At 42.8% G+C, this 20,674-nt stretch overlaps 1 protein-coding gene across 1 annotated transcript in view; it reads right to left on the bottom strand.

The window, feature by feature from the left end:
* Positions 1-11,545: 11,545 nt before the first annotated feature.
* Positions 11,546-20,674, bottom strand: part of LOC142310825 (heparan sulfate glucosamine 3-O-sulfotransferase 1-like) — a 191,972-nt gene continuing 182,843 nt past the window's right edge. Inside the window, exon 2 of the mRNA XM_075348553.1 lies at positions 11,546-18,701. Within this exon, the coding sequence (XP_075204668.1) occupies positions 17,642-18,586 (945 nt within the window). The 5' untranslated portion in view covers positions 18,587-18,701 and the 3' untranslated portion in view covers positions 11,546-17,641. The remainder of the gene's footprint in view (positions 18,702-20,674) is intronic.

Genomic DNA, 20,674 nt, shown 5'->3' on the forward strand with positions numbered 1-20,674 from the left:
ATTTTTGAATGGCCTTTTCTTAACAATTCTATCAAGGCTGCGGTTATCCCGGTTGCTTGTGCACCTTTTTTTAAAACACTTTTTCCTTCCACTCAACAGCCCATTAATATACTTGGATACAGCACTCTGTGAACAGCGAGCTTCTTTAGCAATGACCTTTTGTGGCTTACCCTCCTTACCAATAAGTGTGTCAATGAGTGCCTTCTGGACATCTGTCAAGTCAACAGTCTTCCCTATGATTGTATAGCCTACTGAACCAGACTAATGGACCATTTTAAACACTAAAGCCCACTTTACACGTTGCAATTAGTTGTACAATCGCATTTGCGATGTGACACGCCCAGGTTGCATACGGGATCTATGAGATTTCACGTTGGTCGTTCATTTGCTGTCACACGAGCGTTAGTAGTCTATGTTAAATTGATCAATGTTATGTGCGATCCTTTAGATCATGTGCTCTGTGACGTATGCATTGGGCACCTTTTTTTTTTTTATTTATTGACTTGACAAGCATGTGTAATGTGTAGGGATGCGTTTTTACTATGTCATCTGCCATTCAGCTCTGCTACATGGCCGCCACAGACAGCAGACACAGACAGCCATGTAGCAGAGCTGAACGGCAGATGACAGCAGACACAGACAGCCATGTAGCAGAGCTGAACGGCAGATGACAGCAGACACAGACAGAGCCGCACTGTCAGAATGAACTCGGGTGAACTTCACCCGACTTCATGGTCATGCTGCGGCTCTGTCTGTGTCGCGCCCTGATTAGCGGTCACCAGTGAAGACTCACCGGTGACCGCTAATCTCCTGAGTAACTGAAGTTAGCAGCCCTCTCTCATACTCACCAATCCCCGATCCCCGGCGCGGCGCTGCACGGCTTTCTCACTGCTCCGGCGGCTTTTACTGTTTTGAAAAAGCCGGCCGCCCATTAAACAATTTCGTATTCCCTGCTTTCCCCGCCCACCAGCGCCTATGATTGGTTACAGTGAGACACGCCCCCACTCTGAGTGACAGGTGTCACACTGCACCCAATCACAGCAGCCGGTGGGCGTGTCTATACTGTGTAGTGAAATAAATAATTAAATAATTAAAAAAAACGGCGTGCGGTTCCCCCCATTTTTAAAACCAGCCAGATAAAGCCATACGGCTGAAGGCTGGTATTCTCAGGATGGGGAGCTCCACGTTATGGGGAGCCCCCCACCCTAACAATATCAGCCAACAGCCGCCCAGAATTGCCGCATACATTATATGCGACAGTTCTGGGACTGTACCCGGCTCTTCCCGATTTGCCCTGGTGCGTTGGCAAATCGGGGTAATAAGGAGTTATTGGCAGCCCATAGCTGCCAATAAGTCATAGATTAATCATGTCAGGCGTCTATGAGACACCCTCCATGATTAATCTGTAAGTTACAGTAAATAAACACACACACCCGAAAAATCCTTTATTAGAAATAAAAACACACACATATACCCTGGTTCACCACTTTAATCAGCCCCAAAAAGCCCTCCTTGTCCGGCGTAATCCAGGATGATCCAGCGTCGCATCCAGCTCTGCTGCATGGAGGTGACCGGAGCTGCAGAATACACCGCCGCTCCTGTCACCTCCACACAGCAAATGAACACAGCCGGCGATCAGCTGACCTGTCACTGAGGTTACCCGCGGCCACCGCTGGATCCACCGGTGGCCGCGGGTAACCTCAGTGACAGCAGCTGATCGCGCGGCTGTCTTCATTACCTGCGTGGAGGTGACCGGAGCAGCGGTGTGTGCTGCAGCTCCGGTCACCTCCATGCAGCAGCGCTGGATGCGACGCTGGATCATCCTGGATTACGCCGGACAAGGAGGGCTTTTTGGGGCTGATTAAAGTGGTGAACCAGGGTATATGTGTGTGTTTTTATTTCTAATAAAGGATTTTTCGGGTGTGTGTGTTTATTTACTGTAACTTACAGATTAATCATGGAGGGTGTCTCATAGACGCCTGACATGATTAATCTAGGACTTATTGGCAGCTATGGGCTGCCAATAACTCCTTATTACCCCGATTTGCCAACGCACCAGGGCAAATCGGGAAGAGCCGGGTACAGTCCCAGAACTGTCGCATATAATGTATGTGGAAATTCTGGGCGGCTGTTGGCTGATATTGTTAGGGTGGGGGGCTCCCCATAACGTGGAGCTCCCCATCCTGAGAATACCAGCCTTCAGCCGTATGGCTTTATCTGGCTGGTTTTAAAAATGGGGGGAACCGCACGCCGTTTTTTTTAATTATTTAATTATTTATTTCACTACACAGTATAGACACGCCCACCGGCTGCTGTGATTGGGTGCAGTGTGACACCTGTCACTCAGAGTGGGGGCGTGTCTCACTGTAACCAATCATAGGCGCTGGTGGGCGGGGTAAGCAGGGAATACGAGATTGTTTAATGGGCGGCCGGCTTTTTCAAAACAGTAAAAGCCGCCGGAGCAGTGTGAATGCCGTGCAGCGCCGGGGATCGGGGATCGGTGAGTATGAGAGAGGGGGATAGACTGACATGGACTGAGAGTGAGGGACAGAGATAGTGACGGACTGACAGAGATTAGTGCATGACAGACATTGTGAGGCGCTTCAGAACGCAGCTTTTCAGCTGCGCTCTGAAGCAGACCTTTTTTAAGCTGCGGTGCAGAGCGCACGCCTGCGCACATAGCATCAGACATCAAAATCGTATGAGGGATGTCACACGTTACAATTGACTAGGTTCGTGCAACAAAACGCTCAATTCTAGAGAATGATACGATGTGTTTGCGATCAACGGTTTTGCGTTCAATCCTGATCGCATGTAGCTGTCACACGCAGATACCTCACAAACGATGCCGGATGTGCGTCACTTACAACTTGACCCCAACGACGGATTGTGAGATATATTGAAGCGTGTGTAGCGGGCTTTAGGAAGCTTTTGCAGCTATTTTGTGGTAATTATTTTAATTTTCAGAGATACTAACTTTTGAGTTTTCATTGGCTGTAAGCCATAATCATCAACATTAACAGAAATAAACACTTGAAATAGATCCCTCTGTGTGTAATGACTCTTTATAATATATAGGAAAGGAATAGATCCCTCTGTGTGTAATGACTCTATATAATATATATAGGAATAGATCCCTCTGTGTGTAATAACTCTATATAATATATAGGAATAGATCCCTCTGTGTGTAATGACTCTATATAATATATAGGAATAGATCCCTCTGTGTGTAATGACTCTATATAATATTTAGGAATAGATCCCTCTGTGTGTAGTGACTCTATATAATATATAGGAATAGATCCCTCTGTGTGTAATGACTCTATATAATATATATAGGAATAGATCCCTCTGTGTGTAATAACTCTATATAATATATAGGAATAGATCCCTCTGTGTGTAATGACTCTATATAATATATAGGAATAGATCCCTCTGTGTGTAATGACTCTATATAATATTTAGGAATAGATCCCTCTGTGTGTAGTGACTCTATATAATATATAGGAATAGATCCCTCTGTGTGTAATGACTCTATATAATATATAGGAATAGATCCCTCTGTGTGTAATGACTCTATATAATATATAGGAATAGATCCCTCTGTGTGTAATGACTCTATATAATATATATAGGAATAGATCCCTCTGTGTGTAATAACTCTATATAATATATAGGAATAGATCCCTCTGTGTGTAATGACTCTATATAATATATAGGAATAGATCCCTCTGTGTGTAATGACTCTATATAATATTTAGGAATAGATCCCTCTGTGTGTAGTGACTCTATATAATATATAGGAATAGATCCCTCTGTGTGTAATGACTCTATATAATATATAGGAATAGATCCCTCTGTGTGTAATGACTCTATATAATATCTGTGTTTCCCTTTTTGTATTGAATTACTGAAATAAATTAACTTTTTGATGATATTCTAATTTATTGAGATGCACCTGTATGTCAGTCTGTCTTAGCCCTTAGTTAGATACTTTGTGGACTTTTTTCGTTTCTAAAAAACAGAAATCTTATGCTTTTTTATGTTTACGCATTTACATCGGTGTTTCTTTCTCACATGTTTATTCCTGTAGACAAGCATATGGGTAAATGCCATGAGAAAACACTTTATCTAGCGTTTGTTCTATTTTGGGGGGAAAAAAAAAATCCTAGACAATCACTTCTTACTTTGAAAAAAGCAGTAAAAGTAGCCCCATAAACACTGTATTGTGTTTCATATTTTATAGTTGAATTACAGATACTGTCCGGATATATTTTAAGCTGTAAAAAGTGGCTTTAACCAACTTACAATTGATCACTTCTTACCAAGTGAAAAGTGACCAGTTTTTGGTCTTATTCCCGCTGATCTGCTGAGTATACTGTATTTTTTTATTTCATATTCACTGTACAGTTACAGAAATATGGTCCTTTTTAATTGGTGCCAATGTTTAGTCTTTACCAAGGAGTCCTAATATAAAGCAGCCTAAAGACGCGTCCCAGAGGATTTTGAGCCACGCCCACTTGGTAAGGATAATCAAAACTAGCACTACATAAAAAAGTCCATTTCTGTGGAACCATACGATTGATATTCAACCCTTTATCGACCTCTGACTTACGGTACGTTTCATGTTGACTCCCTGAATTTTATGCGGGCTCACATGCTGAGACTCCATCTTTGGGCATGCTCACACGAGCGTTGAAATCGAATGAGTGCAATGTGAGAAGATCTCGCATTGCACTCTGACCAATGTTAGACAATGAGGGAGAAAAGTTGGGCTGCTTTTCTCGCATCCAGATTCTGGATGCGAGAAAAATAGCAGCATGCTACGATTTTCTGTGAGAGCCGTATCTCTCTCACCCATTCAAGTGTATGGGTGCGAGAGAAACATCGGGCTGCACTCGGATGACATCCAAGTGCAGTGCAATATACGCACAGGCTGACAATGGAGGGGATAGGGGGGGAATTAACGCCTCCCTGTCCTCCGCAGCACTCGCCTCAGCTTCGCAGCTGTGACCTGATTGCAGGATCGGGTCACAGTCGCATGACACTCGACTCACGCTCGCAGCAGAGCCTGAGCCGGGGATCATTAGCACATCGCATTTGATGTGGTCGCATCGGAAGCCATACGCTCTTGTGAGTCCAGCCTTTCCCTGTATGTCGGCTCATCTGCTCGGCCATCATGTGCCTCTAACAGCCGCAGGTGGATTAAAGATCTGCCCACGCTTGTTAACTAGTTCAATCCAACAGTCAATCTCTGACAGCTTGAATCAAGGCGCGTCGGCAGGGAACGCCTCATTCCCTGTACTCATTGGTGGCTCCATGACGTGATCACGGGATGCCGATAGATTGTTAAGATCAGCTGAAGCATTGCTCTGTACAGCCCAAGCGATCGGAAGATCACAGCTTCAATTCTCCCAAGGGAATCTATACATTGTGTATATCTATAGATTAAATGTGTGTTAGTTTATACAGTATATAACACATTTCTTGCACTTGAACGAGCGTATCTGCCCCTGTCGGTTGTGCTTCACAAGCAAATCGCTGCCCGTGGCGCACAACATCGCTAACACCCGTCACACGTATTTACCTTCCCTGCGACGTCGCTCTGGCCAGCAATCCGCCTCCTTTCTAAGGGGGCTGTTCATGCGGCGTCACAGCGATGTCACACGGCAGCCGTTCAATAGCAGAGGAGGGGCGGAGATGAGCGGCCGGAACATGCCGCCTACCTCCTTCCTTCCGCATTGCCGGTGGAGGCAGGTAAGGAGATGTTCCTCGCTCCTGCGGTCTCACATATAGCTATTTGTGCTGCCGCAGGAACATAGAACAACATCGCTACTGACCAGACAACGATTTTTGGTAAATGAACGATCTCTCATATACCAACGATTTTTGTCTCTTTTGCGATCGTTTAAGGTCGCTCCAGCCTGTCACACGCTGCAATGTCGCTATCGACGCCGGATGTGCGTCACAAACACCGTGACCCCGACGATATACTGTTAGTGATGTCGCAGCGTGTAAATGGCCCTTAAGTTACACCTGGTAACAGGTCCTCTGTAAGGAAAGACATACTTGTCAATATTTAGACATCATCATGAATATGCACATACTCTCCAGAGAAAATCTGAGGCACACATATGAAATCTTCAGAGACTGCTGCTTTCCAGGAGGCTTGGCATTGCTGAGGATCAGTGGTGTAACATCAAGATCTCGGGCCCCAATGCAAAAGCTCCAACAAGACGCCAAATTATTGCAAGTCTTTAAAAGACTAATGCTATTATAGAAGACAAAAGGGACTTTTTACGTTCCCTAAGATTTATGGCTCGGGATATTTGCCACCTTATTAGGTGTCTGGATGGTCTTGGGTAAGAGGGGTGGCAAGTTTGAAGAAATATCTACAGTTCCTGGTCTTGTCACGTTTGTTTGAAGAGGAAAGGATCTATAAAGGAACAAGTAATATTTTTATCTGCCATATGGTTCCAGAGATATGGGCTTTTTTATTTGGCGCTTGTTTTTTTTATCTTTCCAAGGGAGTTTGGCTTCCAGGATTCCTTGGGGGCATGTCTTGCAGCTGTTCCACACTTTTTCCCAGTGAGCAACGCCCCTTTGGTAGAATTTTATCATATGCCCCTCCATACTAGTAAACTGTCACAGTCATCTTCCTTGGAGTTTAGTGATATGCTCAGGTTGGGAGTTTCTGTTATACCACCTGCAACTATACACATTAAATGTGTTTTTTACTTTTGGCATACATGGGTTTCCTTGTCACCAGCAGGCTCATTACCTATGCTCAGGTGTTTCCGCTGATAACCACTCCTAACCTGAATAAATACCCTCTGTTAACAACAGAGGTGCCGGTTATTCAGAATTCATTGTGTAGCTTGGTCTGGTACATGAACGAGGTATTCACTGCTGCTGTCTTCTATTGTTTGGTGAGGAAGTTACCCTGTTGTTTAGTTATCTTCTCCTTACCTTATTTACTTCATATACACCTTCCTATAGTTCCCCTGGTGTTTGTTTTTGGAGCGATTGAGTTTTGCTGTCATACCTGTCTGTGTTGTTTGTAGATGAGGTTTTGTGTGACTACTGTCCTGGCCTGTCCCTTGGGTGTTGGGTGTGGATGGTGTTATATCAGGGCCCTGGACAGGAGATAGGGACATGCTGGAGGCTCAGACCTCAGTACAATCTAGTGTACCTCTGGTTGAGGGTTAGCTCAGGGTGCTACCTAGTCTTAGGGCCAGCTTAGGAGTCCCTATCTAGTCACATCCTAGTCACTAGCGTGACAAACTCTGCTCACCCAAAGTATCCTATTCCAAACACAACGCTGATAACAATGTACTGTGTTATGATTCGGTAACCATGAAGATTACAAAAAACTCCCATTAGTGGAAAAATACCAAGAAACACAAGAGTAGTTGAAACCTAAGCTGACTGAAATCCCCTAACTATCAGACCACACTAGAAGTAGCCGTGGAGCGTTCCTAAACACCTAGACGCCTCGTCACAGCCTGAAAAACTAGCTACGCCTCACAGATAGAAATGAGGAAATCTACCTTGCCTCAGAGAACTCCCCAAAGGAGTAGACTGCCCCCGACATATAAACGATACACATATAAGAAAAATAGATTTACCAAAGGCGAAGTCTGACTAACTAGATACAAAGGAAAGGAAACAGATTGTGGTCAGTAGAAAAACCCTGCAGAAAAATACCAATCTCCTGATAGTAAAATGGCCATTGAGGTCGAACGACCTCACCCCCCAATATATCAGATACTCTTGTAAATAATGGGAGAGAGAAAATACCAAAAAGAGCACAAAACTGCAAAAGTGCAAATAATCAAGTTAAACAGGGAGAAACTCACTTTTCTTGCAGAAGAGCTAACAACAGGGGAACCCCCATGCTCACCCCAATGAGAAATAACTTCACCTGCAAGAAAGCATATACAAAAGAAAAGCCAAATACCGTAAGGTGTAAACCAGGAAGCAAGGAAAAAACTAGCAATCCTATCTGCAGAAGTCTTCCACAGAGAAACAGGGAAGGACAGAACTCCAAGCCAGGTTCATAAATTGAGGAAATTCAACTATAACCGGCACCAGCAAGGCAAAAAGTGCTCTCCTATATACACCAGGCTTGTCTGCAATAGGACTTCCTTAATTTCCAATTAACGCCGACACCTGTCTGAGTCACAGACTCAGACTCAGCTCCACTACCATTCCTGGACACCAAAGGGAGCTCCAAAACAGCACACACACAGACAACATTCAAAACAGTCCTGTTTGCTGGGCTTTTTAGCACTCAGCTGCAGTAGGTAGAAGAATCTGGCAGCAAGTGTTCTAATGTCTAACAGCACCAACACAGGACAGATTAAACCATCATGGTCTTTTCTCTGTTGCAGAGTTTAGTAACTTTCTCTGTGGGCTTCAGCATTGGTGCAGGCTGCAGCAGTTTGTAATGTGCTGGTTGAATAGAATGGATGTTCACCAGTAGGCAGTTTTCTTTTGCCCCTTTTATGTTGTTTTCCCCTTGTGCACGTTTAGTGGCTCCTTTGTGTGTGGGTGCCGTGTGTGCGAGCTGTTGTCTTTACCCCTGTTACTCCTTATTTGTTGGTGGGCTTGTTGACTTCTGTTCTTGCCCCTTCTTCCTGGGTGTTGGGTTGTGGAGGGGGGGGGGTGTCTTGCCATCAGGGACAAGGACAGGAGATAGGGTCAGGTTTGGGGCCCAGACCACCCTGCCTTCATGGGTACCTTCAGGTGTGAGGGTGAGTGCAGGGACCTCAGCCTTTTCACCTGCCATGGCGTTACATGATGTAGAGTCCTCCAGAGCCACTAACAGATGATCTCGAACAGAAGACTTTCTCTGCTAACTAGGAAATTAGTAGAACTCCCTTAACGGGACCTCAATGTCCAGTAGTTGGCAGCTATTTTATCACCTTGAAGAAAATCCAGTAATACATAAACAGGAAACAGAAAATCAGAACGCTTCCATATAAAACTTTTAATGTTTTGGCTCCTGCTTATTATTATTTTGGAAGAATTATAGATTTCAATTAAACCCATTATCCTCCATGATTAATTATTAAAAATAAAGACAATCACTTTATATATATATGTAACGAGAAGCCATGTTTTATTAATGCACATCCCCCACTATCTGTTCTTTTTACGGATTTATTTTCCTGGCATGAAAATATTGAGTAAGGAGGCATGTAGAGCGGAGAGACATGAAAGGAGATATATTTTACCAGTGATTCTGAAGCAGAGTTTTAGCTTTGTTAGAAAAACGCTTGAAATGAACAGATTTCCCTCCAAGCTGCATTGTAGACTGTGGATTGCTGTAATTATCTGTGTCAGTTTTCTATTAAAGCCATTACTCACATCGCTGTATGAAAACCAAACAGGGGAGTACAAATAAGACGTAGCAGCCGGGAGACGCCGAGCATCCATATTGACGCAAGAAGGACAAACACAAGACTTTTTAAAGAAATGTTCTTTTGTATTCAATTAAAGAAGAAACCATTGCCATGACTTATTTCATTATTGCATAAGGACATTGTATATAATAATTACACTGGTTACAAACATGGTCATTTCAAGTCAACAATCAATAATATTATTTTCTTTAATGGTTCCATTTACAGAAGAAAGCAGTAATTGAACAAGGTGCATAAACCACGCAGTGGGCCGCTTACGTGTAATGACGGGGGGAAAAAAAATAAACCTGTGCTTTATTCAGCTGCAAGAAGTCACCATTGTGCAATGCCTTTTATGCTGCGTGCCAGAGATGAAGGCAAAGAACAAGTAAATGAATAGTGGCGTATAGCCGGGTGGAGGCAGAGACGGCGGGAGGGTGCACGGAGGGAACGGATAGGTTTGTGCTGGAGGAAAAAGAAAAAAAAACAACATTGCAACTTCACACAACCTCGGTTTCATATTTTAATTTAAAGCTTGAGAAGACTAATTTACAGCGGAAATGAGGTTATGTAAATTCTAACGTGCAAAAGTACAAGTGTGCGTTATCCCCGGAGCCACCAATATATTGGATTTGTAACCCCCAGAAAGAAAACTTAAAGTAGCTCTGTTGCCACATTTAACGGCACAGAACACTTACATTTTCAAAAGGATTACACCAGCCTCATCAGGTCTAAAGTGGGCTTTACACACAACAATGTCGCTAACGATATATCGTCGGGGTCACGGTGTTCGTGACGCACATCCAGCGCCGTTAGCGACATCGTTGTGTGTGACAAAGGAGCGACGATCAACGAGCTCAAAAACGTCGTTGATCGTTGACACGTCGCTCCTTTTCATAATATCGTTGGTGGTGCATACCGCTGGTTGTTCATCGTTCCTGCGGCAGCACACATCGCTGTGTGTGACACCGCAGGAACAACGAACATCTCCTTACCTGCATCCACCGGCAATGAGGAAGGAAGGAGGTGGGCGGCATGTTCCGGCCGCTCCTCTCCGCCCCTCCTCTGCTATTGGGCGGACGCTTAGTGACATCGCTGTGACGCCGAACGCACCTTCCCCTTGAAGGAGGGATTGTTCGGCAGCAACAGTGACGTCACTGAACAGGTATGTGCGTGTGATGCTGCCGTAGCGATATTGTTTGCTATGGCAGCGATCACCACATGTCGCACGAACGACGGGGGCAGCTGCTATCGCTAGCGATGTGTAAAGCACCCTTAAGTGTTCTGTGCCATTAAATGTGCCGACAGAGCTGCTTTAAGTTTTCTTTTGCGGGCACGGCAGCGCGGACAGTTTTCCCTCATCCTCCATTGTTAGCCGGATTCATAAAATATTCCTTTTAATTGGAGGACTGTATAGCACATATATTTTCAAAATGATTACACCAGCCTCATAAGGTTTATGTGTTAATGACTATACAGTCCTTCAATTAAAGAAAGTATTTTATGAATCCGGCTAACAATGGAGGATGAGGGTAAACTGTCCGCGCTGCCGTGCCCGCAAAAGAAAACTTAAAGCAGCTCTGTCGCCTTATTTAACGGCACAGAACACTTAGATTTTCAAAATGATTACACCAGCCTCATCAGGTCTAAGCAATTTTTTCAATGATCTATGCCATTAAATGTGGCGACAGAGCTGCTTCAAGTTGTCTTTTTCGGACACGGCAGCACGGACGGTTGACCCTCATCCTCCGTCGTTAGCCAGATTCATAAAATACTCATTTTAATTGGAGGACTGTATAGTCATTAGCACATATATTTTCAAAATGATTACACCAGCCTCATAAGGTTTATGTGTTAATGACCATACAGTCCTCCAATTAAAATGTGTATTTTATGAATCTGGTTAACAATGGAGAATGAGGGTAAACTGTCGGCGCTGCCGTACCTGCAAAAGAAAACTTCAAACTGCTCTGTCGCCACAATTAAGGGCATAGATCTTTGAAAAAAATTGCTTAGACCTGATGAGGCTGGTGTAATCATTTTGAAAATCTAAGTGTTCTATGCCATTAAATAAGGCGACAGAGCTGCTGTAAGTTTTCTTTTGCAGGTACGACAGCGCGGACGGTTTACCTTCATCCTCCATTGTTAACCAGATTCATAAAATACTCATTTTAATTGAAGGACTGTATAGTCATTAGCACATAGATTTTCAAAATGATTACACCAGCCTCATCAGGTGTATGTGTTAAAGATTATACAGTCCTTCAATTAAAATGAGTATTTTATGAATCTGGTTTACAATGGAGAATGAAGGTTAACTGTTCGCGCTGCGGTGCCCGCAAAAGAAAACAAAGCAGTTCTGTCGCCACATTTAATGACATCGATCATTGAAAAGATTGCTTAGACCTGATGAGGCTGGTGTAATCATTTTGAAAATACATGTCCTAATGACTGTACAGTCCTCCAATTAAAATGAGTATTTTATGAATCTGGTTTACAATGGAGGATGAGGGTAAACCGTCCGCGCTGCCATGCCCGCAAAAAAAAAAAAAACTTAAAGCAGCTCTATCACCATATTTAACGACATAGATCATTGAAAAAAAAAATGCTTAGACCTGATGAGGCTGGTGTAGTCATTTTGAAAATACATGCCCGAATGACTGTACAGTCCTCCAATTAAAATGAGTATTTTATGAATCTGGTTAACAATGGAGGATGAGCGTCAACCGCCACGCTGCCGTATGGAGTAATGAAACAACAGTGTTTTAGAATGTGATTAATTCAACGCGTTTCGGAGTGCGACTCATTTTATCAGGACAACTACAATTATGAAAGGACCATATACAAGAATGTGATTTATTCAACGTATTTTGGAGTGAGACTTCATCAGAACAATTACCAGGTAATTGTGATTGTCCTGATGAAGGAGTCTCAATCTGAAATGCATTAAATAAATCACATTCTATGATACGGTCATTTTATAGTTGTGATTGTCCTGATGAAGGGGTCTCACTCCGAAACACATTGAATTAATCACATTCTACATTATGGTCATTTCATAAGTGTGATTGTCCTCATTGAGACTATCCTGAATGTTTTATTCAATGCATTTCAGACTCTGTCATTACACCACACGGCGGCGTAGGTAGTTTACCCTTATCCTTCATTGCTAGCTGTTTATACCTTGGTCTACAGCAGCCGTGTCTATGATTTTTCCAGTGATTGTGCCTCACACAACCTGATCAGGTGAACAAATCCCTGCAAGCATTATCAGCCCACAGAGAAGCCCATATTGCACATCGCCTCTTTTGATTCATGTATCCGGCTAAGATATGGACTCAGAAAATGCTCGTTTTAGTATTACAAATGAAAACCTTCACAAAGCATAATACAGACATTCTGACATTGGTTTTCCAAGTAACCACACCTGCCTCTTCAGGTCCTAGAGATGCCCCCAACTTCTTGGGCCCCTGTACGGCTGCACAGACTACACCAATGATATGTCTGCCCCTGTGCACACAATATCTTTTACAAAGTTGCACGTCATCCTGTAGCCAGTGGATAAGTATACATTCTTGAAAATCCATGTCGGAATGACTGTATAATCCTGATATTCAAATAAATATTTTATTAGCTCAGTTTTAGCTTTTAAATTTCATTATCAGCATAATAGTGCTATTCTCACATGACATTTTCAAAGTAAGTACACCAGCCTCCTCAGGATTAACAAATCTATTGAATAGAGTGCACAATTTATTCTATAAAATCTGATGGAAGATCCACTTTTATAAACATATGTTTTCCATAAAATTATATTTTAGATACAGTCATATGAAAAAGTTTGGGCACCCCTATTAATGTTAACCTTTTTTCTGTATAACAATTTGGGTTTTTGCAGCAGCTATTTCAGTTTCATATATCTAATAACTGATGGACTGAGTAATATTTCTGGATTGAAATGAGGTTTATTGTACTAACAGAAAATGTGCAATCCGCATTTAAACAAAATTTGACCGGTGCAAAAGTATAGGCACCTCAACATAAAAGTGACATTAATATTTTGTATTTTTAAGAAAAAAGGTTAACATTAATAGGGGTGCCCAAACTTTTTCATATGACTGTATAATGAGAGATATAAAGCCTATTTGGCATCAAGAAATCACCAACTCGCAGTCGAAAGGTTACTCTTTTTTTTTTTCAATTGACAATGTACAGAGTAAGCGATATCCCCTCTCGTTTAGCATATAGGATTATTGTATGGTGCCTTTTGAGATCGACAGGAGAATGAATGTTAGAGAATTTAAAAAAGAGTCACCCTCCACTGACAAACCCCCTTTTCAAGGGTCCAGGAAGGGGAAACAATGAAAAAAAAATACCTCCCAGACTGGTGCTGCATCCGCCATCCGTTGTAAATGTTGCAGCCTAACAGCGGCTGATAATTGCCTGCAGCTTACATTTGATGCCCCGCCAGATGTTAAATCCCAGCTAACCAGTGGGGGAGGAGGGGGATGCTGGTGCAGCACCAGTCCGGGAGGTATGTATATACATTTTTATTTGCCTCCCTTGACACATTAAATTCAGGTTAAAGGCAAGAAATGATCAGACTTGTAATGCAGATTCATACGTGCAAAGGGGAACATTCATACTTTTTATGAAGAATGAACATGAGATTTCCTACTGGAGAGTGATAGTAAATCTGTCACAGCAATAATGTCATACATTAAAAAAATACTGCTGAAAAGGACGAGACGGCAAAAGATCTATTTAATAAAAAGGAATTTATAACCAGTCAATGGGTTTTTCACAGTAAATAGACGAGTCCGAGATCTATGTTATAATGTGTGTTATTTGTATTGTAGAATGTTCTCAGATCCACCTTAGAATATGATCCAAACACATCAGACCAGGACTACACTCCAGTAGTGAAAAATATGTGGACAAGAGAGGTCCTCAAGAGCAAAAAGACCTGCTCTGCTGTGGGAAAATCAAAGAAATGAGCCGGAGCATAAGCCGGTCTCCTCGAAACGTGGACATGCCTCCATTTGGGTAAATTCACATTCGACAGATTTTGTTTCAGAAATGTTTGCAATTAAAAATCAGTGTCAAAGACCTGGAAATTGAAGAGGTTTTTGGGCAGCAAACAGATTTCTATTGGGATGAACAAGTATGGCACTATTTTAGTAAAACTCAGTTCATCTGCTTCACCAATTTGTAGACATGGGTAATGCTGCATTTGCAAAAAAAAAAATGGGGCAAGTTTTGCTGGGCTCAGGTTCAAATGGGTGTATTTCTTAGTCTATATATGGACTGAAATATCTGGTCCTTCAACGAGTCTCCCGACCATTGGCGTAACTATAGTCTGACCTAAGGTTTGGGCATGGCCCCTCGCACGTTGGTCAGATGTATGGGCCATTGTAGCATTCTAAATCCTATAAAGACATAGGACTTGCCACCCCTTCAATACTTCAATATGTAGTGATGTCCCCCATCTTGGGAAATATGTTCCCCATCCTAGTATATTTTTCCGTATCCTGGTATACACTTCTTCTTCCTAGGAAATATGCCCCCCCCCCATCCTGGCATATACGTCCCCCATCCTGGCATATATGTCTTCTATCTTAGGCCCCATTCAGGTATACATGTCCCACCTCCTGGTATATATGTCCACATTCTGGGCCCATCCTGGTATATATTCCTTCACCCTGGGGCCCCTTCCTGGTATATACAGACCCCATTGTTTTTACTGCTTAAAAAACCTCAAAACAACTGTACTCTCCTCCCTCCACACCGCACGGTGGCTGGCAGCTGATATTGGAATTTGCGCCATGGCGCATGGAGTCACTGTCATGCTTCCCCAGTCACAGTATCACTGTTACCTGACAGCATGTATTGCAGCGCAGTAACCTGACAGGTCGCTGTGCTGCAATGCATTTCAACTGGATGTGTACCCTCGGATGCACATACAGCTGAAGCATGCACGGTGATTGGCTGGCCCCTGTACCCCCAGTCACGGTCAGGACCTCTGCAACCACGATCATTACACTCCTGCTCCTCACGCAAAATATATATGTCTAAGTCAGCAAGGCGGTCAATCCAGACACTGCAGTTTTTAGACTAGCCATAAAATACACTTGTATAAACCCATTAAACCCATCCTAATCCAGTAACAACCCTTTCAGGCTACCTTCACGATTTCTGACAGCCACCTATGGATCAAATCACAGCCATGTTGACAAATAGCTTATTATTAATCAGCCACATGATATTGCTGGAAATCCTAGAGCTTTCCTTCAAAGCCACAAGGCTATTCAAATTTACACGATCTTACACCATTACTAGCAAAAATCATGTCACCAATATAAAAGTAAAAAACAAAAACATTATTCGCTTCAATAGTGGTTGCGTCTCACACAACCCTTCCAGGTGAGCAGGCAATTTGCCCTGTTTTCTTTCTCCGCTATCTTCATAGATAAGACCCTAGTTGCGCTTGTCGCTTTCTTATCTAATATACACCTCAGAACAGACTGGGATCCCTTACAACACTTTTTTTAAGCACAAAGAGAGAAACAGCATGGAAGTCAATATACATCAGTATGGAGGTGCAGGCATGTTTACACAGCTCTGGAGTTAGGTAAAAGACTTGTTAGAATGCTCCTCCCGATCTCTGTCTCCTTCTACTCCTCTCTCCCCTTTCCCTTCAATTGAAATGAATGAGCTGTGCTAGATGACACCACAGTGAGCTGTCCATCAGTCTTGTCTGAACAGGATGGAGTTGAGCTGGTTTTTCACATTGAATGACAAGTTTAGATGGTAGGGAAAAGTGTCTCATAAGCGATATATTACAAAGCTTCTTTTCACCTGTTCTACTGATTTATGTAAAGTCTGTTAAAAAGGACAGTTCCCTTTTAAAGGGAATTGGTCATGTCCCCAAATGCTATTAACCTGAAGATTCCCTTTAAAGGGAACCGGTTTTCCCTTATAAGTTGCAACCACCACCATTGAGCTCTTATATACAGATTTCAGGAATGCTGTATATAAGAGCCCAGGCCGCTCTGTATAATGTAAAAAAGACCTTTTATAAATACCCGCTAAGGTGGTGGCCCAATCTGATGCTCTCTGTATAGCACCTCCTCCATCTTGTGCAGTCGCTGTTCTCTTTCCCAGCCCCATGTGGATGGCGTGTCCTAAGTCATCCACACAGTGGCCTCCATTGTGCTCCTGTGCACAAACAGTTTGATCTGCCCTTCTGAGGGCAGAGCAATGTACTGTATTGCGCAGGCGCAAGAAAAGGTCAAACACCACCCATGCATGCGCACTACAATACTTTGATCTGCCTTCAGCCGGGCAGATCAAAGTGCACATGCATAGGAGCACAATAGAGGACTCTGTGTGGATGACATCAGTTGCGTCATCCACATAGAGCTCTGAAGGAGGATAGCGACTACACAAGATGGAGGAGGCGCCGCACCAAGAGCAGCAATGCCCATCGTTCCAGACCGCCCCCTAGGGGAGTATAATAAAGGTGTTTTTTTATATTCTATAGAGCGGCCTGGGCTCCTATATACAGTATTCTAGAATGCTGTATATAAGGGATCAATGGTGGTGGCCACAAGTTATAAGGGAAACATTTGGTGCCATATTCCCTTTAAGGTCTGTCTGTATGTTTAACTTGTGTTACAAAAATTAACAGCTATCATTCCAACTACTAACCAAAGTGCTTCACATTCCATTACTATACCATAAAACCTGTATCAAGAGTTTTTTTATATAAAAAAATAAAATAAAACCGAAAATTTTAAAGACAATCATATAGTTATTATACAAAATTAGTTACTTTACCATTTAAACACATTATAGGAAACATTTTTATTACCATAGCAAAGGTTAGTTATTTATCAAATTTTTTGTTGTTTTTTTTTGCAAACAATTTCTACTGCACAAGGCCTATATATATTTATCTACACACATAGAAAACAAAAAAAGATTGGCCAAAAAAAAAAAGAATAATTCATTCATAGATCTGTATGTACAACACAAATCACTTCGATTTCCGTATTTTGTAAACAAAATGTATCTTTCTGGGTTAGTGCCTTATTGATCACAAAGAACGTGGGGTTTCGCTTTACATCCCATTTAGTTTTTCATTGAATTTTTTGAAAAAACCTTATTGGTGGTGCATTTTTTTCACAGTTTAGTATTTTCTCAAGTTTCTGAAGTCCTAACGTAATACTGTGTTAGTGCCAGTCGAAAGACTGATTAACCATTTGGTAGAACCTGTCATTGTGTTCTCTAAAGTAAGAATAAAGCTGATCCAGGACAGTCTCGTTGACGACCGGATGGGGACGCCCTTTGGACTCGTGTAAACACCTCTCTCTCCCATCACTTCGAATGCAGTAGAAACCCTTGGTTTGGTTAAAGTAAAAATTTGAAGATACGATTCGAGGCGGGAGGTTGAGAAACCTTTCTACCTTCTGTAACTCGGTCAGAGGTGTTTTTATTAGAGTATTACCATCCACTATATGAATCTGATTCAAATTAAAGTATTTCAGCCACCTCTCCATATGAACATCATACAAGCTCCTTTGGATTGCCTTATATTTGGTATTAAGTGCACCATTTTTAATCACTATGCCCTCAAAGGGTTGTACGGGCTTGTGATTTTCGAGTCTGTTGTAGTATACTTGGGTATAATCCGATATGACCCTCTCGGTTGGATCTCTCAGAATGAGAAGCAATTTAATTGAGCTGTTCATGCTATGAATCCTTTCCGGTGCCTGCAGAGATGTGAAATAGCCTGGCGTTTTCTCAATAGTAATTTGATTTTCAAATGAGTATGGCATAAGACTCCGGTACCACTCAATCCCTTTGATGTAATTCTCATCCCAGTCAAAGAAATGTACTTCAGTTGCAGCTACTGCAATGTTGGGGTGAATGTCTAACATCTCCAGCAAAGCTCTGGTCCCCCCTTTCCGGACTCCGATAATAATAGTCTGTGGTCTTCGCCGAGTTGTACCCGGAGGCTGAGTAGAGAAGGAGTATGGCTCACTTGTGGTGTTGATTTCCCCCACATCCATCTGAAGAGCCTCAAAGAGAGAATTATTTGTAGGAGGCGGGTAGTCAAAAGGAGCCGCCTGACACTGGGTCAGCAAGAGGAAAACGGAGACCAAGTGTACGGCCATGTAGAGCGAGGAGATGTCACTTCCAGGAGATGCAAAGATTGACCGGAGAGTTCATCCACTCTACAGAACTGGGAGAAACAAATCGAAGGGAACCGCAAAAAGTGTCTGGATGCATCTGTTGGAATATATAAAGAAAAAAATATATCAGAATATGAAATTGTGTAAAACTTATTTTATAAAACATTCAAACTGTTTCAATATTCATTTTGTGCTGACCGATTCCCTTTAACAAAAGATTCTGAAAACAAATACAGTCTCTTGGTGCGCCCATTGTGTGGACAATCATTAGTGCACCTTCATACAGTCTCGGTGCACCCATGGTGTGGACAATTAGTGACCTTCATAGAGTCTCTTGGTGACCTCATGGTGCGGACAATCATTAGTAGACCTTCATAAGGTCTGTTAATGCACCCATGGTGTGGACAATCATTAGTGGACCTTTATACAGTGTATTGGTGCACTCATGGTGAAGACAATCATTAGTGGACCTTCATACAGTGTCTTGGTGCACCCATGGTGTCGACAATCATTAGTGGACCTTCATACAGTCTCTTGGTGCACCCATGGTGTGGACAATCATTAGTGGACCTTCATACAGTCTCTTGGTGCACCCATGGTGTAAACAATCATTAGTGGACCTTCATACAGTCTCTTGGTGCATCCATATATTTAGACAATCATTAATGGACCTTCATACAGTGTCTTGGTGCACCCATGGTATAGACAATCATTAGTGCACCTTCACATCAAAGAAGGGGAGTGTTAAGGACAGATGGGAAAACAATGTTTGGTCCTACCATGATGCATCAAGTGCCTGTACCTGGTTGAACAGTCATTCTATGCTGACAGTGTGCCTTTAAGGGTTCGCTCACATTTGCGTACAAAACAGACAAGTGCAATGTGTTAAAAAAAAACGAAATTGCACTTGGACCATTCTTATTCAATGAGACAGTGATGATCTGCAATTTTTTCCTCAACCGTATTTAGCTGGAGGAAAAATTTGCAGCATGTTGCATATGATCATGCAAAACGGCAAAGACTCGCCAATGCAAGACTGAGTGCAAGAAAAGAATCGGACGTCACAAGGACCATGTGTATGCCGGCTAATTTTTACAGATACATTAGTATTCTGTAAATGGTCAAGTAAAATGATTGTGTGATAATAGTTGAGGAAAAAATAAAATTAATTTCGTAAAGATGCTAGAAGAGAAAGAAAATAAGTAAAAAAATAAATCACACACTCTCACCGCACTTGCATGACATGCAGAATGACATACACATGACACTCCTCTAATGTTCCTGGATGCATATCAGACTGATTTTCTTATACGAAGATATGAACAAACCCTAAAAGGGCAGTCCAAAACTTTTTGTTGTTAGCAGAGGCATTGACCACTCTCACCAGACTGGGAGACGGTCTAGCAACAGGTAAAAAGGGATGGGTACTGATTGGATAGTTGCTACCCAATCTGAAGGGAGAGACCCAGCGAGGGGGAGGGGCCATTGGTTAGTTGGGAAGTTGGCGGGAGAAAGTGGTCAGTTAAGTCACGGAGAGGTGGAAGAGGAGAGCTGAGAGTGAAAGTACAGAAAGAAAGGAAAAGACCTGAAGTAAGTAACAACGGAAAGCAGTAACAGGAGTGAGGGACTGTGGAGTACGGAACCAGGACTCCAGGCACCGTGGGTTACCTGTGGAAGTGTAATACTCCAGGAACCGCGGGACGCCTGTGGAACTCTAGCACCAAGTCTCACAGTATTCATCACAAGGCGGGGAGCAGATCCTAGGACAGCGGGACAATTTATGGTCAACTGTTAAATCTGCCAGGTGAGTGGATCTCCATCGCCAATCAAAGAGTCTGAATCATCAGCAGCAAAGAGGGGACCGGGGATTGACCCCCCTAAGTAGTCCAGGCTGCCTGCAATGGGAACAAGACAGAAACGGAAGGGTTCCCAAGAAGCTCTAGGCCACTGGAGCCCAATACAAATGAGAGTGCACGGAGGACAGCTAACCCAGGGCACAGCTGGCATGGAGAACAAGGGGAGCGGGAACACCTGGAACCGGCACCAGCGGGTCCAAGCACTGAAACCAAG

Source organism: Anomaloglossus baeobatrachus, chromosome 5 (assembly GCF_048569485.1).
Source record: "Anomaloglossus baeobatrachus isolate aAnoBae1 chromosome 5, aAnoBae1.hap1, whole genome shotgun sequence".
NCBI classification, from domain to species: Eukaryota; Metazoa; Chordata; class Amphibia; order Anura; family Aromobatidae; genus Anomaloglossus; species Anomaloglossus baeobatrachus.